The following is a 20,828-nucleotide window of genomic DNA, read 5'->3' as shown; positions in this document are numbered from 1 at the left end:
GGCGATAAATTACATCCTTTGACACGTATTACATGCTTCAAAAGAATTAGGAGGAAGTCAAAAAAACAACTCATCTACAATCAATGAATTCTAAAGAATATATGATTCAGTTTTGCTTTGTCCATGACCAAACATTGAAGACTGTCCCAGTTGTACATCATTACCTACTCTTTAGGTTATTCCTGACACAAATCAGCATTTTGCCCGAATTTCGCCTGCAAAATGTCACTCCGCTCTCAAGTGCGTACGAAATAGATCATTTAAAAAAATCTGTTAGTGGAATTTGTCCTTTCTTCTGAGGCCAGTTATGAACAATGACGTCGATCGGTAGTTTGTAAAGGTCTGTATGTACTGTACTAGGAATGCAGGTTTATTAAATGCATGTTAAGTACAGCATCACGGATAAATGAAAGCGAGCCGCTCTGCTTCGATTACTAATGCCTGCTTGGCGTGCCCCACAAGGAACGGAAGCAGTCTAGTTTAGGATTATGTTAGCATTCCAGTAGACGACTTTGGGTGATTGTGACGATCTTTCCGCATAAGTGTGCTGTTTGTTTTGTGTCCCGGTCGCTGTAAGCGTGCACTTTGTCAGCCTTTCGTAGACGGTCAGTATGTGCTAAAGCTAAGCTACCTTAGCCGCCGGTGTGACGCACGCGCGCCGCACTGCACAAGTCGCGTTAGCGCGTCAAAAACAGTGCAAGTGAATTCAGGTCATATTGAGACAATCATCAATTCATGTCAACGGTGATATTTGTGCACCTTTTCCATTGCGATCATTACGACATCATCACTCGATCAACAAGTTGTCGGCTGATGAAAAAACAATTTACAGTCCCCCTATCGGGCTGCTTTGCTACTACTTCTAACTGTAAAGATTCTACTCGTGATGTTGAAGGGGTACATTGTACAGTGTGTTAGTGGGCTGCAGATGGACTCAGTTGGTTCTGTTTTGCATTTGCTGTGCGAAGCGGAGATGTTGCCCCTGAAGGAGAAGGACAAGGTGATCATCAGGAAGCTGTTGGCGTCCGGCTGCTGCGCTCGCTGCGTGCTCAGGTTCTGCTGCATCGGAGTCGCGGACGCCTACAGGCACAGCCGCCAGGTACACGCCTCCGCGGACGTTTGTGGGCAGGGACAAAATACATCGACAAGCTACCCCCGCACAATCGCGGTTCGGCAATTGGAAAATCACCCTTGCACGCCCCCTCCCCCTCCCCCTCCCGGGTTAGAACCTGCCGAATCCCCGCGGACTACCCCGCCTACTCGCGATCTTCTTTGAATGACATGACAAGTCCGCAAATGAGGCTCAATCCTTCACTCGGAACCTCATTGGAATTAGTCAACTTTCTCTCAGCACCAGAATCGTCACTTCCTGGACTTCGAGCTTCTCCCGGGACTAGAACCTTCTCTCGGGGCACGAACCTTTACTTGAGCTATAAGTCCCTTCACTTCGGACTAGAAAGAAACTTCTCCCTTGACTAGAAGTGGGAATGGCCGGCCTTATTTCGAGGTATCGGTACTCGCACCGGCGGGCGATACCAGTATCATTGTATTGTATTTTATGAACAAATATAAAAAAGATGATGGAAATTGCCATTCATTTCATGTGATGTAAAAGAAAACGCCTATACTGGCATATATAGGTATTTATTTCAAATGATCTGCCATTGTATTCTGGGACATTTCATGTATCTAAAGTACTAGTGGTACAGGTAACTACTTAAAGACTGGAACCCTCTTTGTGACGCAAACCTTCTCGTTTGCCTGGTGCTGCTTCCCTGTAAGGTGAACATGTTAAATGTAGTCAACATTTATGCGGTAATCATCCGATTCCAAGTGACATACAGTGTTTCCGATGCCAATTTGTTGACTGACTTTGACAAGTTGAGTGCGTCGCCTTGCTTCAGGTCCGCCACATCCAATATGGCAGACACGGCGCCTTATGGCAGCGACGGATCCATCTTGGAACGGCTTTGCTCTTCAACAGGAAACGCTCAGGCAGCTGCGAGCTTTCGCGGGCGCTCCAGGGGACCGCGCGTCGTCTGAGTCGACGCCGGAGGAGGAAAACGACAATTCCCAGCATGCCGCGGCGTCCGAACCGGCCAGCAAAAGAAGCAAACTGGAGCCGGAGGAAGCGGCGGAGGAGTGGAGCGTGTGCGTGGTGTGCTTGGGCGTCCTGCAGCACCTCAGCGACGTCAGCCAGGCTGTGCAGGTAACACGCGCGGGCGCGCACGCACGCACACACCGCATCACTGATTCGGCGCTTCTCATTTATATGCCGAAAACGTGACATTTGATAATGAGAGCTCTTTTTTCTTTTTTACATTTTTTTACATTTTGAAAGTATTGACAATCGACTTAATTATTTTCACAAAAGAAATGATTAAGAAGATTTGTTCTAGTTTAGCAGTATTATTTGATTCCGTTCCGACCCATTTTAAAAATGTCAACTCGTTTGACCACAATTAGGCAAGATTAGATTAAAACGGGTCGACAGTTCACTTGGGGATGAGGTTTAAAAATGAGCTCAAATGTGGATGTAAAATGTTAAAATACAACAACAACAACATTGGTTTACTTTAACAAGTATATGTTTAATAATACTGCATTGTTTTAATTTCATTATTCATCATTTAGTCATATGAACTAGTTTTAATAAAACCTTTTTAAAATGATTGTTTTTTATTTGAATTAATTAATAAATACCTATGTCATTTTTTTCCATTTGAGCTATATTTTATTTTATATATTTAAAAAAAAAAAAAGTTAAGTGTGTATGTGTAAAATTGTTTTTTGGTATTTTATTTTAAGAAATGAACAGTTTGGTAGACAGGTCATCCGTGGATCATTTGAAAAAAAATTGTGAATGTAACGGTCCTTTTTAAAAATAAAATATTTCATTTTTTAAAATGAGATTTATATATTGCGGTCCGTGAATGGCAGTTATGATATTTAATTTACAGTAGGCAAAGGGCAAAATGAAGGAAGCTGCCTTGTTGTTTGTGTCTTGACAGATCGCCGACGCCGTGAAGAGGGAAAAGTACGAGGTGGACGCTTTGGTGTTGTCCATCTCGCTGCCTGCTCAGATGTGTGTGCGCGAGGTCAGTGCGTGAGCGTGGGCACAGGTGTGTTGTTTGCAGGAAGGAAAAAGATGTGAACCCTTTGGATAGGGTTTGCGCACACATTTGGTCATCAAGTGTGATCGTGATCAGCGAAGGCCCAGTTCACACAGAAAAAACGAACAAGAAACAGTCGGTCCAAGATTTTCTATTGAATGAGCGCAAATACTAAGAAGTTCAAGTTCCATGTTTTGTCAGCTATGATGATTTTAAGTTCCACTGTTCACCGGCCACGTTTACATGGACAAAATTTCTTATATCCAATCGGAGTTCGCATTAAAATTACCATCGGACGCGCTGTTTTCATGGACGTTAAAAATATTCGATCCGATTAGGATTCGCGTGTTCATGCGTCACACTTTCCGGCGGAACAAATTATTTTCACATGCGCAGTTGACCAAATATAATACGGGAAATAGTAGTCGAGGAAGAAGAAGCAGTAGCGACTTTCGTGTCAACAAAACACGGCTCCGTCCATTTCTACTTTAAAGGTTAGCGTTATTTCACACATTTCGGATTAACATCCGACATAAACGACAACTCTTGTTCGGAATAAAATCTTGATGGGAATGGCCTTGATCGGGTCAGAATATTCCGAATGGGGTGTGTACATGAAGAATTTTTATTCCGATCAGGTGCTTAATCCGAATAAATGTGTCCATGCGCACGTAGCCACTGATTTGTGTGCAATCGTTTCAGTGTCGAGTGTTTGAGTTTTCCGTTTTCAAGCAACATTGCATCAAGTGAACAAAGCCGACGAGCTCTCAGAATACCATTAAGAACTGTTAACTTGCGCCAAGCTGGAAAGAGTCACAAAATGAACTTGATGAGGGGCCAACCGATTAATCGGCCAGCCTTTAATCAGTCGATATTAGTCCTTTTCAAATCTGCCAATTTTACTCATTAGCCTAAGAAAATGAAATTCATATAAGCGTTTTTGGGGAGGAAAAATTGACCCCAAAAATCTGCCAAATTTCGCAGATTATTCTCTTTTGTAACATTAAACAAGGACTAAAGGACAAAGTATTGTCCAATAGTCACGTGTTCTGTTGCCAAGAAATTTTGAGGCAACAAGAAAAAGCGTTTGGGACAAAATCCAACATTTGCGATCTTCACAAGCATTGTCCACCCAGTGAGATCCCAAATATTCTTTAAATTAAATCTGGGAATTCTACTCTGCAAAATAAGGGAATCGGTATTGTCCGATATTTTCCCGTCTGGTGCCGATGCGAGCGGTCGTCAGTCCGGGCTAAGACCGTGGCGAAATTCCTCCCTGCCGCTACTCTGGCGAGGAGTGGCCGACGCCAAGCGCTGCAAACAAGACTGGTTGCTAATAAGGGTTTTGACACTTTTGCAATTTTGCTGTTGCAAGTGTCGGTGCTCTGTTGACGCCCGTTTGAATCCGCAGCACTCGTGTTGGCTTCACGTGAAGGAGCAAGTGAGGTAAAGGCAAAGGCTTGTTTCTTGCAAACGATGAGACTCCATGTGTCCCGGCCGACTTTGACCGGCGCTCGCCTTGACCCGCCAGAGCCAAGTGCGGCGTGCTGGGCCGCGATGACGTCATCCAGGTGAAGGAGGCCTTCAAGTGGATCATGCAGGGCCTGCTGGCCCGGGAGCTGGCCGGCGTCGCCGTGGCCGCCAAGGTGAGGGACGGGACGCGCGCCTCCGATCAATCGCGCAATCGCCCGATACAATTGACCCCGATTGGGAAAGGGGGGGGAAAAAAAAAAAAAAAAAAAAGGAATACGACGACGCGCAGTTAGTGTGTGTGCCTGGGTGTGGGTTGTGGCCTACAGCGGCACCGTGCGATTGTTCTCATTTTGGATTCATCCGTTTATCCCATTCAATCAATGGAAGCTGTGGCTCTCCTTGCCCACATGCCGGGGCATCGCAGTCACTTCATTGCGGCGTATTCTTGTTTTGTTTTTACGTCAATTGAGCAGTGCACATCAGCGGGGATGTGCTTTGCGCTACAGAAAGTTCAACGTTATCTTTTATCGTGACAACTTAGCACATTAAAGGTGGAATTGATCACGTTATCATGCCAAGCCGCTCCCATTTGAACGTGATACGTTTTAGCGTGAGACTGAACACGTTAAATGTGAAGTTTATCACGTTCCAACGCGAAAGCCATTACGTTTGAACGTGAAAGTGACCACGTTTAACATTTGAACGTGACGCCACGTTATAGTGTGAAACCGTATGTCGTTTTAACGTCAAACTTTAATGTGACACGTACCACGTGAAAGGTGAAATTTCTCACGTTCTAAGATGAAGCCTGTTTTGTTTTAACGCGGCACCACGTTAAAAGTGAAATGTATCACATTATAAGGTGAACGCTATGACATTTTAATGCGAAACTTCTCGTTTGATATGACGCTTAGGGCTTAACGAGACATTGATCACGTCAAACCATGAAACCTGTTTTGTTTTAACGTGGCACCAAATGAAAGGAGAAAGCTATCATGTTATAATGCGAAAACTATTCCATGTTAACGTGACACTTAAGCGTGAAACTGACATTAAACGTGATATTTGGTGTGGCGCTAACATGCTTGACTAGCTTTGACCTATGGAAGCTGCTCAAAAATGTTTGAATCTTTTGGCTAAAATTGTGTGTGTGTGTGTGTGTGTGTGTTTTGAGAGTGCGCTGGAGGTCAGCGTGGGCTTCACTCATGAGGAAACGGACGGCGACTGCCACTTCCTGTGAGTTGCGAGCCCGCTAGCGCGGCAACGTCGTCGTCATGTGCCGGGGCAGCGTTTTGCGCCGCGTCCCAGGAACGCTGACGAGACGTTTTCTTTCAGTGCGTCGACTTGTCCCGACTGCTTCAAAGCCACCAAGAACAAACAGGTGAGCTGGTAAAAGCGGCGCCGCATCGAGGCTGCCGACAAATGTGAAAGGTGGACGTTATCTACGGTAACAATTGTGGACCGCACTGGGGTTGACGATTGGTGACAAATGAGAAATATGGAAAACATCAAGTTAACATTTGCTGCCAAACATGAACTATGGGGACCACCAAGGCTGACGATTGTTGACAAACAAATGGTGGTGATGATTGTTGACAAATGCGAAATGTGGATGACATCAAGGCTCACAAATTTTGACAGATGGGAAATGTGGACAACATCAGGGATGGTGATCGTTGACAAACAAAATGCGGACAACAGAGTTTGACAGTTGTTGACAAAGCGCGTGTGTGCGTGCGTGTGCGCAGACAGCGTTTACCCGGATGGCGGTGGCGAAAGCTCTGGAGAAGATCCCGGACAGCAAATTTATCAAGCAAGTCCCACCTTGAAGAAAAAAATGTGTGTGAACAAAATGTCGCTGAAAAGTTGTTGCTTTGCGTGTCAGACATTCACCGTGTCCGCCGTCCCGTCCGGCCAGCAGCTGCACGCCGCAGGACGTCCAGTGCGTCCACGCGTCCGTCTTCGTGGCGGGTACGTGTCGGGAGGGGTCGCGCGCGCGACCTCTCTTTAACGGCTAACGGTGAGTTTTTGCGGGGCGTCCCTCAGGGCGCTACAACAAGTTCTGTCGCAGCTTGCCGCAGACGCCGTGGCTCATCGACGGCCGGCGGCGGATGGAGTCGTCGGTGGAGGAGCTCATCGCCGCGCCGGTGCTCGCCGCCTTCGGGGCGCGAGGTCAGCCTCGTTCACAAACCGTCTAAGCATTGTTGACCAAACGCAGCCCACGCATTGATCGCTTACTAACGCAGACGACATTGGAAGCTACAAATGTCAAACACTGACTAGGTTAAGGTCGGCGATTGTTAACAAACGCGAAACGGCGAACATCACCGAGGCGGACGATTGTCGACAAACTCGACGCACGTGGAAGTGAACCAATTTGGACGAGCGCCAAACCCGGAGCGGATCAAAGCTGACAATTGTTTGCAAATGTGAAGCCGACGGCATGAAAGTCGGTGACTGTTGACAAACGGGGACGACACGCATACGCTTTGACAAAGGCAAAAGATGAATGACACAGGTTAACAAACATCAAACGCGGGTGGACGTCGAGGTTGTGAATTGCTGCCAAAAACGGAAGCCATTGAAGGTAACGATCGTTTGCAAAGGCGCGACTTCGATCATCGACGATTGTTGACAAACGCGAAACGGGCGACGCTGAGCTTGCCGATTGTTTGCAACTCAGAGAAAAAGCCCGCAGGATGTGTGTCCGGACGGAGGATGGCAAATGTGTCTTTTTGTTCTCTTCTTGGGGGCAGGATTTAATTTCTCGTCGTCCGGCCGTGAAGACGTGGACGTCCGCACCCTGGGAAACGGTAAAGGCCGTCGTCCCCACACGGACGACCGGGCGCTCCGCCACCTTCTTCTTCCGCTTCATCTTGTTCCTTCTCCCTAGCTTTGACTTTTCCCATCCTCCTTTTTTCATCTTCTTTCTTCCTCCTGTCTTTTCCTTTTGCCGCTCATCCTTTCCTCCTTCCTGCTCCTTCTCTCCCTTTCTTCTTCTTCCCCTCACTGCTGTTCTCTTCCGTTCTTCCTCTCCTTGCAGGGCGACCCTTTGCCTTGGAGCTGCTGAACCCGCGCAAGAGCAGAGTGAGCGGGGAGAAGGTGAAGAGCGTGCAGCAGGTGCGGCCACGCCACGCCACGCTTCCCGCGCCACGCTTCCCGCGCCACGCTTCCCGCGCCACGCTTCCCGCGCCACGCTTCCCGCGCCACGCTTCCCACGCGCCTCTTTGCGAGCGTCGCCAGGGTGATGTTGACAAAGTCCGATTGTGTTGCAGCTCATCAACGCGTCTTCGGAGAAGATCCGAGTCCGCGACCTGCAGATGGTCAGCAGGTACCAACCGACGACCATGAAAAATCTCCTTTTATCGCGTGTGCTTCACTTCCTGGCGCCGCCCCAAAACCTCCGCCCCAATGAGCGCGTGCGCGTGTGCAGAGACGCCATGAGTCGTATGAAGGAGGGCGAGGAAGAGAAGACCAAGTCATACCAAGCGTTGGTGTGGACACAAAACTCCATCCAGAAGGACGACATCGCCTTCATCAACCACATCAAGGTGGACCTTTGTTGACAAACGCGGATGACGGTCGCTTACAAAAAGGGGGTCAACGTTGAGAAAATGTTTTGGGGAAATATGTGTACTTGCAAATGCATTGAAACCAGGGGAGACTGGATCAGGGCTCTCGAGGACCGGACTTGGGCACCCCTGCTTTAACCCCTTCACTGCCATTGACGTATTTGTTGGTCTAGTCACTGTGCAACCATTCAATCCCAGGAACTTATTTATATATCTTTTTTTCCAAACGTTTGGGTAAAAGACGGCCGGAAAATGTCTGGCAGCGAACGAGTTAAACGCACTTGCAAACACGCTCGGCGAGCCATTTCGTGTTCTAGCTGATGAAATGTCTCGTTTTTAGCAAATGCTTTGAATTTTATGGCTGCAACGCGTTCCCAAAAAGTTGGGACCGCTGGCAAAAAAGACAGAGAGAAAGTTGAGCGATGCTCATCAAACGCCTGTTTGGAACATCACGCAGATATTGTGAGCAGGCTGGCGAGCGCCATGATCGGGTCTAAAAAAAGGAGCTTCGCTGAATTGCTCCGACATTCACCAGCAAGCGTCACCTCTTTTTTTCAGCAAGTGTGTGGGAAAATAGTCAAAAGGTTTAAGGACAAGGTTCCTCGGCGTACAATTGCAAGGAACGGAGGGGTTTCGTCATCCACGCTCCGTAATCTCATCAGACGAAATGGCCGCATGAAGCGGCCAGGCCGAAAAGCAAGATTGAATGCGCGTGACCTTCGATCCCTCAGGCGGCATTGCCTCAAAAACCGCGGGTAAATACGGCTACAGCCGGATGTACAACTTAAAACGCCACTCTGCAAAGCGAAAGCCGCACAACAACAAGAGCCAGAAACGTCGATGGGCCGATGCAAAGTGGGAAAGTGCCCTGTGGTCTGACGAGTCCGCAATTCAAATTGTTTTGGGAAATTGTGGACGTCGTGTGCTCCGGGCCAAAGAGGAAAAGAAGCATCCGGACTGCTATGGACGCGACGTTCCAAAGCCGGCATCTGTGACGGTATGGGGCCGCGTTGGTGCCCGTGGCGTGGCTATATGACACACCTGTGAAGCGGGCACCGTGAAAGCTGAAAGGTACATCCAGCTTTTGGAGAATCATATGCTGCCATCCAAGCAGCGTCTTTTCCCTGCCAAACAACATTGCTGCACGTGTTCCAACAGTGTGGGCTTGGTAGCGGTAAAAGAGAGCAGATAGCGGACTGGCCGCTGCCGCCTGCAGTCCAGACCTGTCTCCCATTGAAAATGAAAACTGAAAATGATGAAGCGTCAAATACCACAACGCTCAAGCTGAACGTCGAGCAAGAATGGGAAAGAATTCCACCTACAAAGCTTCAACAATTAGCGGCCTCAGTTCCCAAACGCTTATTGAATGTTTTGAAAAGAAAAGGTGATGTAACGCCGTGGTTAACATGACCCTGCCCCCCCCCAGCTTTTTTTTGGAAACGTGTTGCAGCCATCAATTTCGAAGTTTGTGAGTATTTGTCAAAAACAATCGGGTCGATCAGTTTCGACATGAAATAACGTGTCTTCAATTAAATATAGGTTGAACACGATCTGCAAATCATTGTTCTATTTGTATTCATGTTTAACACAACGTCCCAACTTCATTGGAATCGGGCGTTTTCTCGCAAATACGTCTGAACATATCTGCCAGTCCAAAATGTTTCCTCCACATTGACGGTTGCACGATTTGACATGGCGGTGGAAGATCGTTGACAAACGTGAAACATGGACAATATCAATCTTGACGATTGTGGACAAACGCGGGCGGACGTCCCTGTTTGACGACGGCGGACCAATCCAAAACATACCGTCGATGAGAACTGACGCAGACGCATGAACTAGATGTCGACGATTGTTGATTAACATGGAAGCTCGATGTTGAACCGCGATTGTGGAAAAACGTGGACGACATCGAGGTTGTCGATTGTCAAACGTGGACAAGAATTGTCGACAAAGGCGGTAGACCCGGCCGGTTTGCCATTTGTTTCCAATCGCAAAACGCGGACGTCATCGACTCGAGGCGAAGGAACGATTGTTGAGAAATACTGGCCAGATGCCGGTTGACTTTTGCGGGGACTGGCGTTGACGTGTGTGTCGTACTTGTGTTTTGTCCCTGGAGGACCTGAGGGTGGACCAGAAGACCCCTCTGAGGGTTCTGCACCGTCGCACGTTGGCGGTGCGCCAGCGCCTCATCCACAGCATGAGCGCCAACCTGCTGGACGAGCACCACTTCCGGCTCAGCCTCAAGACGCAGGCCGGAACGTATCCTCTCTCTCTCTCTCGCCGTCTCTGGATTTGGACTTTGACTACCGACGCCGCAATCGGCCGCTTGACTCGGACTCTCGACTTTGCTTCTGACTCAGAAGGCGAACCGTGCTGCAGTTTGGCTTTAGCTCAACTGGCAGGTAAACGAGCTCCCCGGGTTAGGGGAGCCTGTGGCTCAAGCCACACCGTGGCAGGGTTTTTGACTTTGGAGACCTGGATTCGCCACCTCTGCTCCGGACTCATGTATCGAGTCTTTGCACTCTGACTCTAAGTCCTGACGTCACCTTCTGCCCCTTGAGTCCGTCTCCCGAATCTGCCTCCAGACTCCACCTTCTGAGACCGAAGGGAAGGACAATACCTTTGCGCCTTCTGTTTTGCGACTCCGGCTCCAGACTCGGTCTCCAGACTTTGACTCCTGACTTCATTTCGTGGCTCCCGACCGACTCTCGTCTCCAGACTCGGTCTCCAGACTTTGACTCCTGACTTCATTTCGTGGCTCCCGACCGACTCTCGTCTCCAGACTCGGTCTCCAGACTTTGACTCCTGACTTCATTTCGTGGCTCCCGACCGACTCTCGTCTCCAGACTCTGCCTCTTGACTCCACCTTCTGACTCTGCCTCCCAGCTTTGCCTGACTTTTCCTACTGACCCTGGGTTCTGCCTCCTGGCTTCGTTTCTTGCCTCTTCCTCTGCTTCATGACAACACCTCCTGACTTTTGCCTCCCAACTGTTGTCTTGTGTACTTGATGTCCATTTTGATGTTGTTCTCCTGAAGTGGTCCCCGTAGCTACATCAAGGAGTTTGTCCATGGAGACTTTGGGCGTACTAAACCAAATTTGTGTCAGCTGCTTGGCACGCACACAGACATACTGGAACTTGATGTACAGGTACTAGTCTCATTTGTACTATTATTCCTCTCCTTGTGCTATTCCAAGTGCCAACTCTGAAAAATGTATAAATCCAAATTTATATCAGTCGAAGAGACAAATTGTACTCTGGCACTGAATTGAATGTTGTGGCCTTGTGGAAGTGTAATGTGAAGGTGGTGGTGGCCGTGGAGTTTGGCTTCTACAAGACCACAGGGAACCGCACTACTTTATTTTTGTCGTGGGGTTATGAGGGGTTTTTATGAAGTGTGTCCCAACAAAATGAGCTGACTTTCACTATTTTTAGTTGAGTTAGCTTGTCTTTACAATCACTTAATACCGTTAATAACGTTTCCCCTGAAATTTGAATTCCCCCCCCCCCCCCCCTTTTTTTTTCTTCTTCAAATAACAATGTCTTTCTGTTTCCTGTCCCTCAGTCCGTAGACGTGGACTGGCCTCCCACCCTGCCAGACTAACCTCCATTCACACAGGCACAGTCCACACGGATCCAGTCCACACCAACACAGCGGAAACGGGTCCAGTCCTCATGGTCCAAACAGGTCTAGTTAGAACAGGTCCAGTCCAAATTGGTTGTTCCCCTTCAGGAGGCTGTGTTTTTTTTCCCCCTTTCTTTTATAGGGGGTAGGTTATGGGAGTTGCACATGACACTAAGCTTAGGTGCTAAGAGTTTGGGGTTTTTTTTTGGTGCGGGGGGCGGGGGGGTTGGCGGACTTTATAGTCTAACACCAAATTTGATAAAAAGATCTCCGTGCCACCATGCTTGCAACAGTCCAGTGGCTATGCCTTTTTTTTTGCTGCATGAAAAATTAAAAAGACTAAATCAAACATTTGTGCTTCATGGCTTGGTTTTTGTCATGCAAATTACAACGATAGAATGCAATTTGTGATCAAATTTGGTCTGAATGCTGAAGCTCTGACACTGAAATTCTTTGGTATCAAGTTAAATTGATGAAAAGTACAGAAGACCAAGTTGGAATGGGTCAGATTTTTTGGGGGAATTATTATTTAATGTGATTACATTGATTTATTGAAATAAATACACTATATTTAACACACTTTAATACAGTACAAAATACATATCGTCGCTGTCCTGTGAAAAACACAGGTCCAATTTTGTCATTTTAAATTTTCACGTTAATAGAATGTCTAACGCGGGAACCCCGTTTACGTTGAAATAAAAAAACGGAAGAAAATGGACGTGTTTTTCACAGGACAGCAACAATATTTTAATTGATTGGTTAATTTATGCTAAATAGAAAAAATGCAAATAATTGTAGTCACACTATCCATTTCTTTATTTTAAATCATAGGGTAAGATTTACTATGTATAAAGTTCAGTGGGAGTATTGTAAAACTAAAATTATATACTGAAAAATATTGTATCACCAGAGTGGGGCGGGAGACTCCTTTGCCACAATTTGGTGAATTTCATATATTTTCCCGACTTTATAGTATTGCTCGGTCCACACGTGTAGGTGTTTTTTTTTTTTTACAAATGATTGGCCAATCTAGAGTGTTGCAAATGGCTTGCCCTCTTTGACGATAACACAATGTTAATGTTTGATCAAACATGCTGTTTCGGGGGTCTCCTGAAAAGTGCCAATTTTGGAGGTACAATTCCACCCAGCGCCAGCTTTATATTTAAAACAGTTTTTCACATACTGCACGATAATGTTATTTTTCCATTTCATTTAGGGCTGCACCTAGAGTTATTTCAATAATTGAGTAATCAGTTGATTATTTTGATTAATCGACGAACCGGATTTAATTTTTTAAACCTTCCCTCCCTTAACTTAAATCCATCCATCCATGATCTGAACCGCTCATCCTCACGGAACATTTCAAATTGACAGTGTCCAAAAGTGCACAAGCAGGTTGCCACTTGAACATATCTGCTCGGCAAGTTGTATATCATGAATAGAGAAATACAAAATGAAAAACCCAAATTAAATGTTGTCAAATAGCTTTACAAGAGCCTATGAACCAACACACAAAAACATGCAACTGTTGTGTATGCCACACCTTAACACATTACAACAGGGGTCTCAAACTGCAGTCCTCAAGGGCCACTTTCCTGCATGTTTTAGAGGTTTCCTCCTGCAACACACTTGATTCAAATGATCCGCATCGTTATCAGGTCCCAGCTGAACTTGCTGATCAATCAATCAATCAATCACATTTTATTTATATAGCACTTTTCATACATAAGAATGCAACTCAAAGTGCTTTAAAACATTCAAAGCAAAACATAGAATTTAAACCCGGTTAACATGGCAGCAAACAACATCGGCTTGATTTTTTAGCCCCGAATTAGCTATAATCATGAGCTTATCATTTGAATCAGGTGTGTTGCAGGTGGGAAACTTCTATAACATGCAGGAAAGTGGCCCTCGAGGACCGGAATTTGAAACCCTTGCGTCACAATCTCAAATTTGCTTGGCGGGTAGGGAAGACATTTTTTTTTTCTCTCGGGGACGTTTAGAAAACGTGCTTGCTGACAAGCGATGCTAGGCTAACGGAACTAGCGCCCGTTCTCCAAATATTTCCGAATAAATGTTCACGTACAAACACTTAAGCAACATAAACAAAGATAATATAACAATACTCACCGGCATATATTGTCCACATTATGTCAAAAAGAAATAATGCCGTTGCCGTTTCTTCTTCTTGCCTTTCATCTGATGAGGTTGTGTTATATGCATGCGTGCACTACACTGCCCCGAAGAGGCCAAGGCGCGCACAGCAGCAACAGCACATGACACATCGAATCATCATGAAATCCGTAGCTTCTTCGATTATCGAAATTCAAGTACCGGTACTTGTTGCAGCCAGGGATATAATAGTTTGGGATTTTCCAGGTTCTTTTTTTTAATTTCGTTTTGACATTTTTTGGTGTAATTCAGTTAGTGTAAATTGTTTTTTAGAGCAGTTTTGTTTGTTTATATTTTTTCAAAAAGTGCTTTTAGTATTATTGTACGTTATCAATGTATGAAGTACTTGTCGAGTGTAAGATTAAATAAAAATCAATCACTAATTACTGCCTTTTGTCATAAAATAAACTACAACTCTCAAATGACTGTTTGAACTTCACTTTTCTGTACAGCAACCCCGCAAGCTCATGTATGGTAACTGACAAAGATGAAAACAAATGATCTTTTCTCTGTATTCATAGTTTGGTTTATAAATCTAAGATATAGTTTCAGTTAGTTTTTGTTTTTTAAAAAGTATTTGCATTTGTATTCTGTTTAGTTAATCGAAAAGTTTTTTCAGTTTTAGTTTGTTACTTCGTTAGTTTTCGTTAACTAAAATAACCTTGGTTGCAACCCTGAACAAAAGGTTTCGGTTATTAAGTACTGTAAAAGTACAAATAGTAAATGAAATATGAAAATGCATATTATGATAAAATTATACAAATGTGAGAATGAATTTCGCAATAAAATACGTTTTTACATGTATTTTTCTTTGTTCTTTTTAATCTCACATAAAAAATTGCTAGTCATGCGTCACTTTTGAAAAACAAAAAATAAATCAATCTAATGTGGGACAATTAATAGCTCATTGTACTGCAGCGTTAACAACAGGGGCAGCGTTCTGCTACATCAGGATGGAGATTGCTCGTCATAAAAAAAAAAGAATAAAGACGGAGTGGTGAAATGTATTTGTTTTAATTTAATTGAAAATAAATACTAGCACAGCAAAGCAAGTCCACTACTGGGTTCTTGCTCTAACATTTTGGTAAGAAAACAAAAACAAACCAAACTAAAGGGAAAAAAAAACTTCAGTTAATGAATCCATCTCCATCTCCATCATCATCATCATCATCCAGCAACTTCCCAAGGTGCTTTTCATTTTTACCCAGCTCAACAAGTTAAAGGAAAACAGGCAAAGGACTCAGCGAGGATGACGAAAACCAGTGCAAAAAAAATAAAAATAAAAAAAACAACCAAAAAGAAGTTGCCACTTTTTTTTCTTTTTTAATCTTTCACCTGCTTGTCATAACGGTGAACAAACGTCGCTGGCAGGTACAGCATGGCAACGGAGGAGGAGATGGGGGCGGGTCTGAGGTCCATCTCCGTGGCGACAGACCGGTTGAAAAGAAAAGAAAAGAAAACAAAACAAAAACGACATAGAGCGTATTGCATAAATATGTACATGACACCGGGCGGTGCCATTTCACGGGAATGTTTCTGGAATGAGACGGAATTCTGCGTCTGGAAGCGCACTCGCACTCCAAGTGATTGGTCAACCTTGGAATCAAACAACCACAAGTCCTTGTGTGTGTGTGTGTGTGTGTGTGTGTGTCTGTGTCGGGAACTAAACAAACGCAAAATGACCCTAACCCTAACCCCATTTGGAGATGTTGTGCCAATTCGCCACTTTTCCGCCAACAGGATTCCTTTTTCAATTCATTTCCAGCAGAGGGAGACAACCTGATGTTTCCTTCTCAGCGAGCATTAGCATTAGCGTATTAGCCTTAAAAAAAAAACATTTGCATTCCAGAAGACTAGATGCACAACTCCTGAGTTTTGGCGCTGGCAAACGCGTCGAGTCCTGGACGAAGACGAATCAAACGCCACCTTGCTACGCTAACGCGTTTATCCTTTAAAACCCATCGTGTCGTTGCAGGCGAGACGCTGCTGGGATGGAGCACAATTTCAACCGACTGGTGGGAATGTCCGGACAAACGCAAATCAAGCGCTCCCCAAACACGCCTCTTCTGCTAGCTCTAGCGTATTAGCATTTCCAAATCCATAGCGTTCTGCCAGAGATTTGAAAATGTCCAGACTGAAGGGAATGTGGCTACACTGATGCGCGCCACCTGAGTCGTGGCAAGTGTCAAGGCTCAGAGTGTGCGTGCACACACGTGTCTATGTATGTATTTGAGTGTATGTATATATATATATATATGTGTGTGGATGCGTGTACATGGTTGTGTACGTGTCCATGTACACGTGTATGTATTAATGCGTACCTGTGTGCATTTGTATGCATGTGCACGTCTATTTGTGTGTATTTACGCATGTGTGTATGTATTTGTGTGTGTTTGTGCATATTTTTGTGTGTGTGTGTGTGTTGGTGAGTACATTTGTGTACGTACACGAAGCGTACGCGGGTGTGTGGACGTGACGGGGAAAAATGGTCACACAGCAGCAACGATGAGGAACGCCAAAGACTTTTGTTGTCGCCTTTCCCTGTTTGCAAACGCGTTTCCATGGCAACGGGATGACAACAACAAACACAAGTGTGTTTTTTGCGCGCGGTACGGTCGAGGCGAACCGGGAGTCATGCACGTAAGTCTCGAGCAAAACAAAGCGAAGGGCGTGCGGGTGTGACGGCGGTGAGGGTGGGCACACGTAAGGCAACGTTTTTGGTGCTTTGTTCCCGAAAAAAAAAGAAAAGAAAAAAAAAAGCGTCTCGTCGTCATCGTCTTCTGCTTCCGACGCAAGTGCAATAAGAAAAAAAAAGAAAAACAAAAAGGATCGATCATCACCACGAGGATGAGGAGGACACGATGGACGTGAAGAAGGTAATACTGAGACGGAGAGAAAAATAAATACGAACAAAGTTGGCCTCCTGCAGAAAAATGTGGCCGACTCCTGTTTAGCGTGGGTTCGTGCCCACTGTGCAAAAAAACTCTTTAAAGTCCACCGAGAGACTTCCCGACTTCCTGCATCCGTCCGTCCGTCCGTCCGTCCGTCCGTCCGTCCGTCCGCAAGCCCGCCTGCCCGCCGGGACAACAGAGAGGAGACTGGTACTGGTTTTCCCTAAAATGGCTACGTGTTTTCCTCAAAATGGCCGCCGGTGGAAACGAGGCAGGCGGGGTGGGTTTAGGGCAGGGTTCGGGTTCGGTCGGGTCAGGACGAGCGGGGCCGGGGCGGGGCGGGGCGGGGCGGGGCGAGGGCGCTCACTCCCGCCCGCTGGCCGAGTAGGAGAACTGCGGGAAGTGAGGCCGCCGCTCGTTGTCTGCGGCGTCCATGCCGTCCTCGTCGTCTGCGCAGACACACGGGACAAAAACACGCACGTTAGCCGCCTAGCATCTGAACCGGGGCTTCTCAAACTTTTGGCCTTCAAGGGTCTGGAGAGCACACGTGATGACATGCGACACAAAGGGAATGCACATGACAACGCGGGAAGACAAAAAAAGCTAAAAACCACACGTGGAAACCCATGACCACACGGGATGAATGAGCACTAGGGGTGGGCGATATGGGCAAAAAAAAAATATACATCTCGATATTTTTTCCAAAAACTCGATAACGATAATTTGACGATATTCTACAAAAAATATTTCAAATCTGCACTTGCTTCGCAGACCAATTGTGGATAGACAGTGTTTGTGAACAACATCTCTTTTAAATTGCTAAATACAGCTACTACAAAACAATGATATTCTACGACAATATTTCACAATAAAGAACAAAAAATGACGTAGAGACTTACATTGATTTTGGGGAATATTTATGTCATTTAAATGTCTGTGCTGTTATTCCATAATGCTGTGACATTTTGAGCTGCATTAAGTACCGGTGTACCATTACCAACTACTACAGCAATCAGAATGAGAAAAAATGTATTTGATATGTGACGTGTGACAAAGTGTCGTCACCCAGCCAGAGAAAAAAAGACGTCGTCACGGCAACACCCATCCTCATACATTGGCCAACATATTCTGAATAAAGTTGAATAACAAAACTGCAATTGACCAAAAAGTGCATTTTTTCATTCATTCACCGCTGTGACTTGCTGGCGTCACACTAATAAAGCGTCGTAGTTTGTGCAACGTGCCTCGGGAATACGGGCTAGTTATGAACGATGCGGACTAACAGCGTGTCAACCGGATGTTGACGGATCATCCAGGATGTCACGTTTGACTTGCTGGAAAAAGTACTGAGTGCGTGCGTTTGTATTTGTTGGTTCAACTCGGCGACTCTTTTCTGAGTGTGTGCGTTTCAGCTTTTGTTTAGCGTGCCAGCGCGGTCGGCAGGTTTTCCCCGTAATCCATATGGCTCGTGGTGCAACAGAGTTGCTCTTCACGGTGACCCTTTTGGCACATGGCATGTTATTCCCACCGACGTCAGTCAACTGCAAACCCTTTACAGACTACGGGCGACGCGCACTCGCGCCTCGCTAAGAAGCCCCGCTAGTAACTCCTCCAGGGAAGGAGGAGGGAACACAGCTCGGCCAGAGTGCGGACAGTAGCACGTGACCGATTCGGCGAATGATTATCATTTCCTCCTCCACTGCCGTCAATGCATACTGATTTTTCTGCATTTCCTCATACTTTGCGACCGTCGACTGACTCGAGTCAGAGGCGGTATTAAAACTCGATCATGTAAAATGACACATGGTGAACGCAAGATTCAGGACGATATCGATAACGACATATATCGCCCACCTCTAGTGAGCGCACATGAAAACGCACACGTGACTCCGTGTGTCCAAACACGAGCACACAAAGAGACACGCGAGCATTCAGACGTGAGCGAGCACGCCGCCGCCGCGCACGCGCACGCGCACTCGGAGACTTTCGTCGGCACTCACATTTCTCCGGTGGCGTGATGGTGATGGTCTGCGCCGTGAACTCTTCGTCAAAGTAGCGCGTGTCCGTCTCAGAGCTCACCTGAGGTTGGAAGGGCGGGGCCATCTGGAAGGAAGGCGTGGCCAGCCAACGCATCAGAACATCAGTTGGATTGTTGTGGGCAAATACGGGCGACAGGCAGGTTGAAAAAAGGAGAAAAGCCCGTCGACAATTGTGCACAAGAACTGGACAAAGCATTGAGGATGACCGTTACTCAAAAAAGACAAAAACGGTGCAAACATTTGATGCAAATCTGAAAACAAACAAAAAGCATCTCAGCACAGTTAAGTGGGGATGGGCAAGCATTGATAGCAGGTATCGCTATCGGTCCCGTAGCCGGCCTCATTTCAAAGTATCGATACTCGCGAGGGCAACCGATACCGTTTCATGCTCAACAACTAAGATTGTCGTGAATTTTATGCAGTGTTAAAGAAAATGATATAGAGGCCTTTCTTTAAAAGGATATTTATTGGTTTTTGAGGGACACTTTATGTCGCAAAAGTACTATCGCTAATTGGTATCGGTGACTCCTCAAGAGTTGAGTCCTCATACTGATATCGGTCTGACAAAAACGTGATATCGACCACCATCCCTACAGTTAAGTGTCGACGTTTCGACTCATACTCATTGTTTGCAGGATATGTCGCTTATAATCGGGATTCAAAAAGAAAAAAAGAAAAAAGAGAACAAAACATCTGGCCGATGCAAAACGGACAGGACGAGCGGGCCCGGCTGTTGCGCGAGGCGGCCGCGGTCTCACCTTCTTGTCGTAGACGTCCTGCCAGTCGACGGTGACAAAGAAACTGTGGCGCATGATCTCCTTGGCGTCGTCCGGTCCCCCGCCCAGCCTGGCGGCCGCAAGCGAGGGGTTGAGTGGGGGGGGGGGGGGGGGGGAGGAGGAGAAAAAGGAGGAGGTGGACAAAAGACGGGAGAAGAGGAGCAGCAGCGTGGAAGAAATGAGCAGAGGAGGAAGAAGAAAGGAGAAAGAGAAAAGGGGAAGGCGATGAGAAGAGAGAGCAGAGCAGGAGGACGAGGATTTGCCATTTGCCGGTCGGCGGCGCCTGGCGAGCCACTTTTCGTCTCACCGTTTGTTGGGGTCCTTGATGAGGAGGCCCGAGAGCAGCGACTTGGCGTCGGCCGACAGCGTGCGCGGGAACTTGATCTCCTCCATGAGGATGAGCTCAAAGAGCTTCTCGTGGTCCTGGTTGTAGAAGGGCAGCCGGCCGCACATCATCTCGTACGTGACCACGCCCAAGCCCCACCAGTCCACCGCCCGGCCGTAGTCGTTGTCCTCCAGCACCTGCCGCCGGGCGCACATCCGCAAATGGGCACGACGCTCAAAGTGCGCTGAAAATCCCCAGGCGGTGACGACTAGACAATGGCCAACGATTCGCCAAACGCAGATTTCTTTTCGACAAACTCCACACATATGTCGAGTATATGTACGGATCGATTCGATTTTAAATTGTCGCTTCCCAATTGAGTCGATTTTTTCAAATCTTTTTCCAACAAAATGAATGACTCGTTTTATAAGCGTAAGATGTTTTGGATTTTAACATGAACAGTTCTGTGTTTTGTTAGTGCCACAAGTAAACATGAAAAGAAAGAAATGTAAAATAGATTTGACCGGTGTCATTACAAATCCTTTTGTGATCAAAATTTTACCTTGAACATCCGTCTCTATCAACCTGGCATTGCGAATCAATATTTTTTTAGATTGATGCATACTTTAAGCGGCTTAAGTCGATTTTAAATCGATTTTCGATGAATCATGACATTTCTACTGAACGGCAAACCAACATTAAGTGCAAGAACTCATTTTTTTTCTCTCACAAAAATCGACTCAATCCTCAACATTTTTGAGGATTTCCTGACACACTACAAACCAAACCCCTAAGTGAATCATCATCATCAATCCGACTGCGTTTTCGGCAATGTCC

The 20,828-nt window shown here is 46.3% G+C and overlaps 2 protein-coding genes across 4 annotated transcripts in view; one reads left to right on the top strand and one right to left on the bottom strand.

Annotated features, from left to right (window-relative positions):
* Positions 1–356: 356 nt before the first annotated feature.
* On the top strand, positions 357–12,314 carry pus10 (pseudouridine synthase 10). 3 transcript variants are annotated; one of them, XM_086032568.1, is made up of 18 exons: positions 365–605; positions 969–1,099; positions 1,985–2,209; positions 3,012–3,098; positions 4,525–4,559; positions 4,645–4,759; positions 5,761–5,822; positions 5,922–5,967; positions 6,335–6,399; positions 6,472–6,557; positions 6,633–6,758; positions 7,343–7,399; positions 7,630–7,706; positions 7,862–7,917; positions 8,020–8,137; positions 10,278–10,420; positions 11,210–11,309; positions 11,726–12,300. In XM_086032568.1, exons 2-18 carry the CDS (start codon positions 974–976, stop codon positions 11,762–11,764), a joined length of 1,563 nt encoding a protein of 520 aa, XP_085888694.1. In that variant the 5' UTR covers positions 365–605; positions 969–973; the 3' UTR covers positions 11,765–12,300. The 3 variants fall into 3 exon arrangements, with proteins under 3 accessions (XP_085888695.1, XP_085888693.1, XP_085888694.1); XM_086032569.1 differs by having other exon boundaries at positions 357–1,099; positions 7,343–7,423; positions 7,591–7,706; positions 11,726–12,314; XM_086032567.1 differs by having other exon boundaries at positions 362–1,099; positions 11,726–12,304.
* Positions 12,315–14,955: 2,641 nt separating this feature from the next.
* Positions 14,956–20,828, bottom strand: part of akt3b (v-akt murine thymoma viral oncogene homolog 3b) — a 20,433-nt gene continuing 14,560 nt past the window's right edge. The window contains exons 12-15 of the mRNA XM_086034088.1: positions 19,974–20,188; positions 19,649–19,736; positions 18,852–18,954; positions 14,956–17,300 (exon numbers count right to left, since the gene is read on the bottom strand). Coding sequence (XP_085890214.1) covers positions 17,215–17,300; positions 18,852–18,954; positions 19,649–19,736; positions 19,974–20,188 — 492 coding nt within the window. The 3' untranslated portion in view covers positions 14,956–17,214. The remainder of the gene's footprint in view (positions 17,301–18,851; positions 18,955–19,648; positions 19,737–19,973; positions 20,189–20,828) is intronic.

This window comes from Filicampus tigris, chromosome 6, assembly GCF_054856515.1.
Source record: "Filicampus tigris isolate MCC_2025a chromosome 6, RoL_Ftig_1.0, whole genome shotgun sequence".
Taxonomy (NCBI): domain Eukaryota; kingdom Metazoa; phylum Chordata; class Actinopteri; order Syngnathiformes; family Syngnathidae; genus Filicampus; species Filicampus tigris.
The sequence above is the reverse complement of the archived record's forward strand: the minus strand, read 5'-3'. Positions and strand labels throughout refer to the sequence as shown.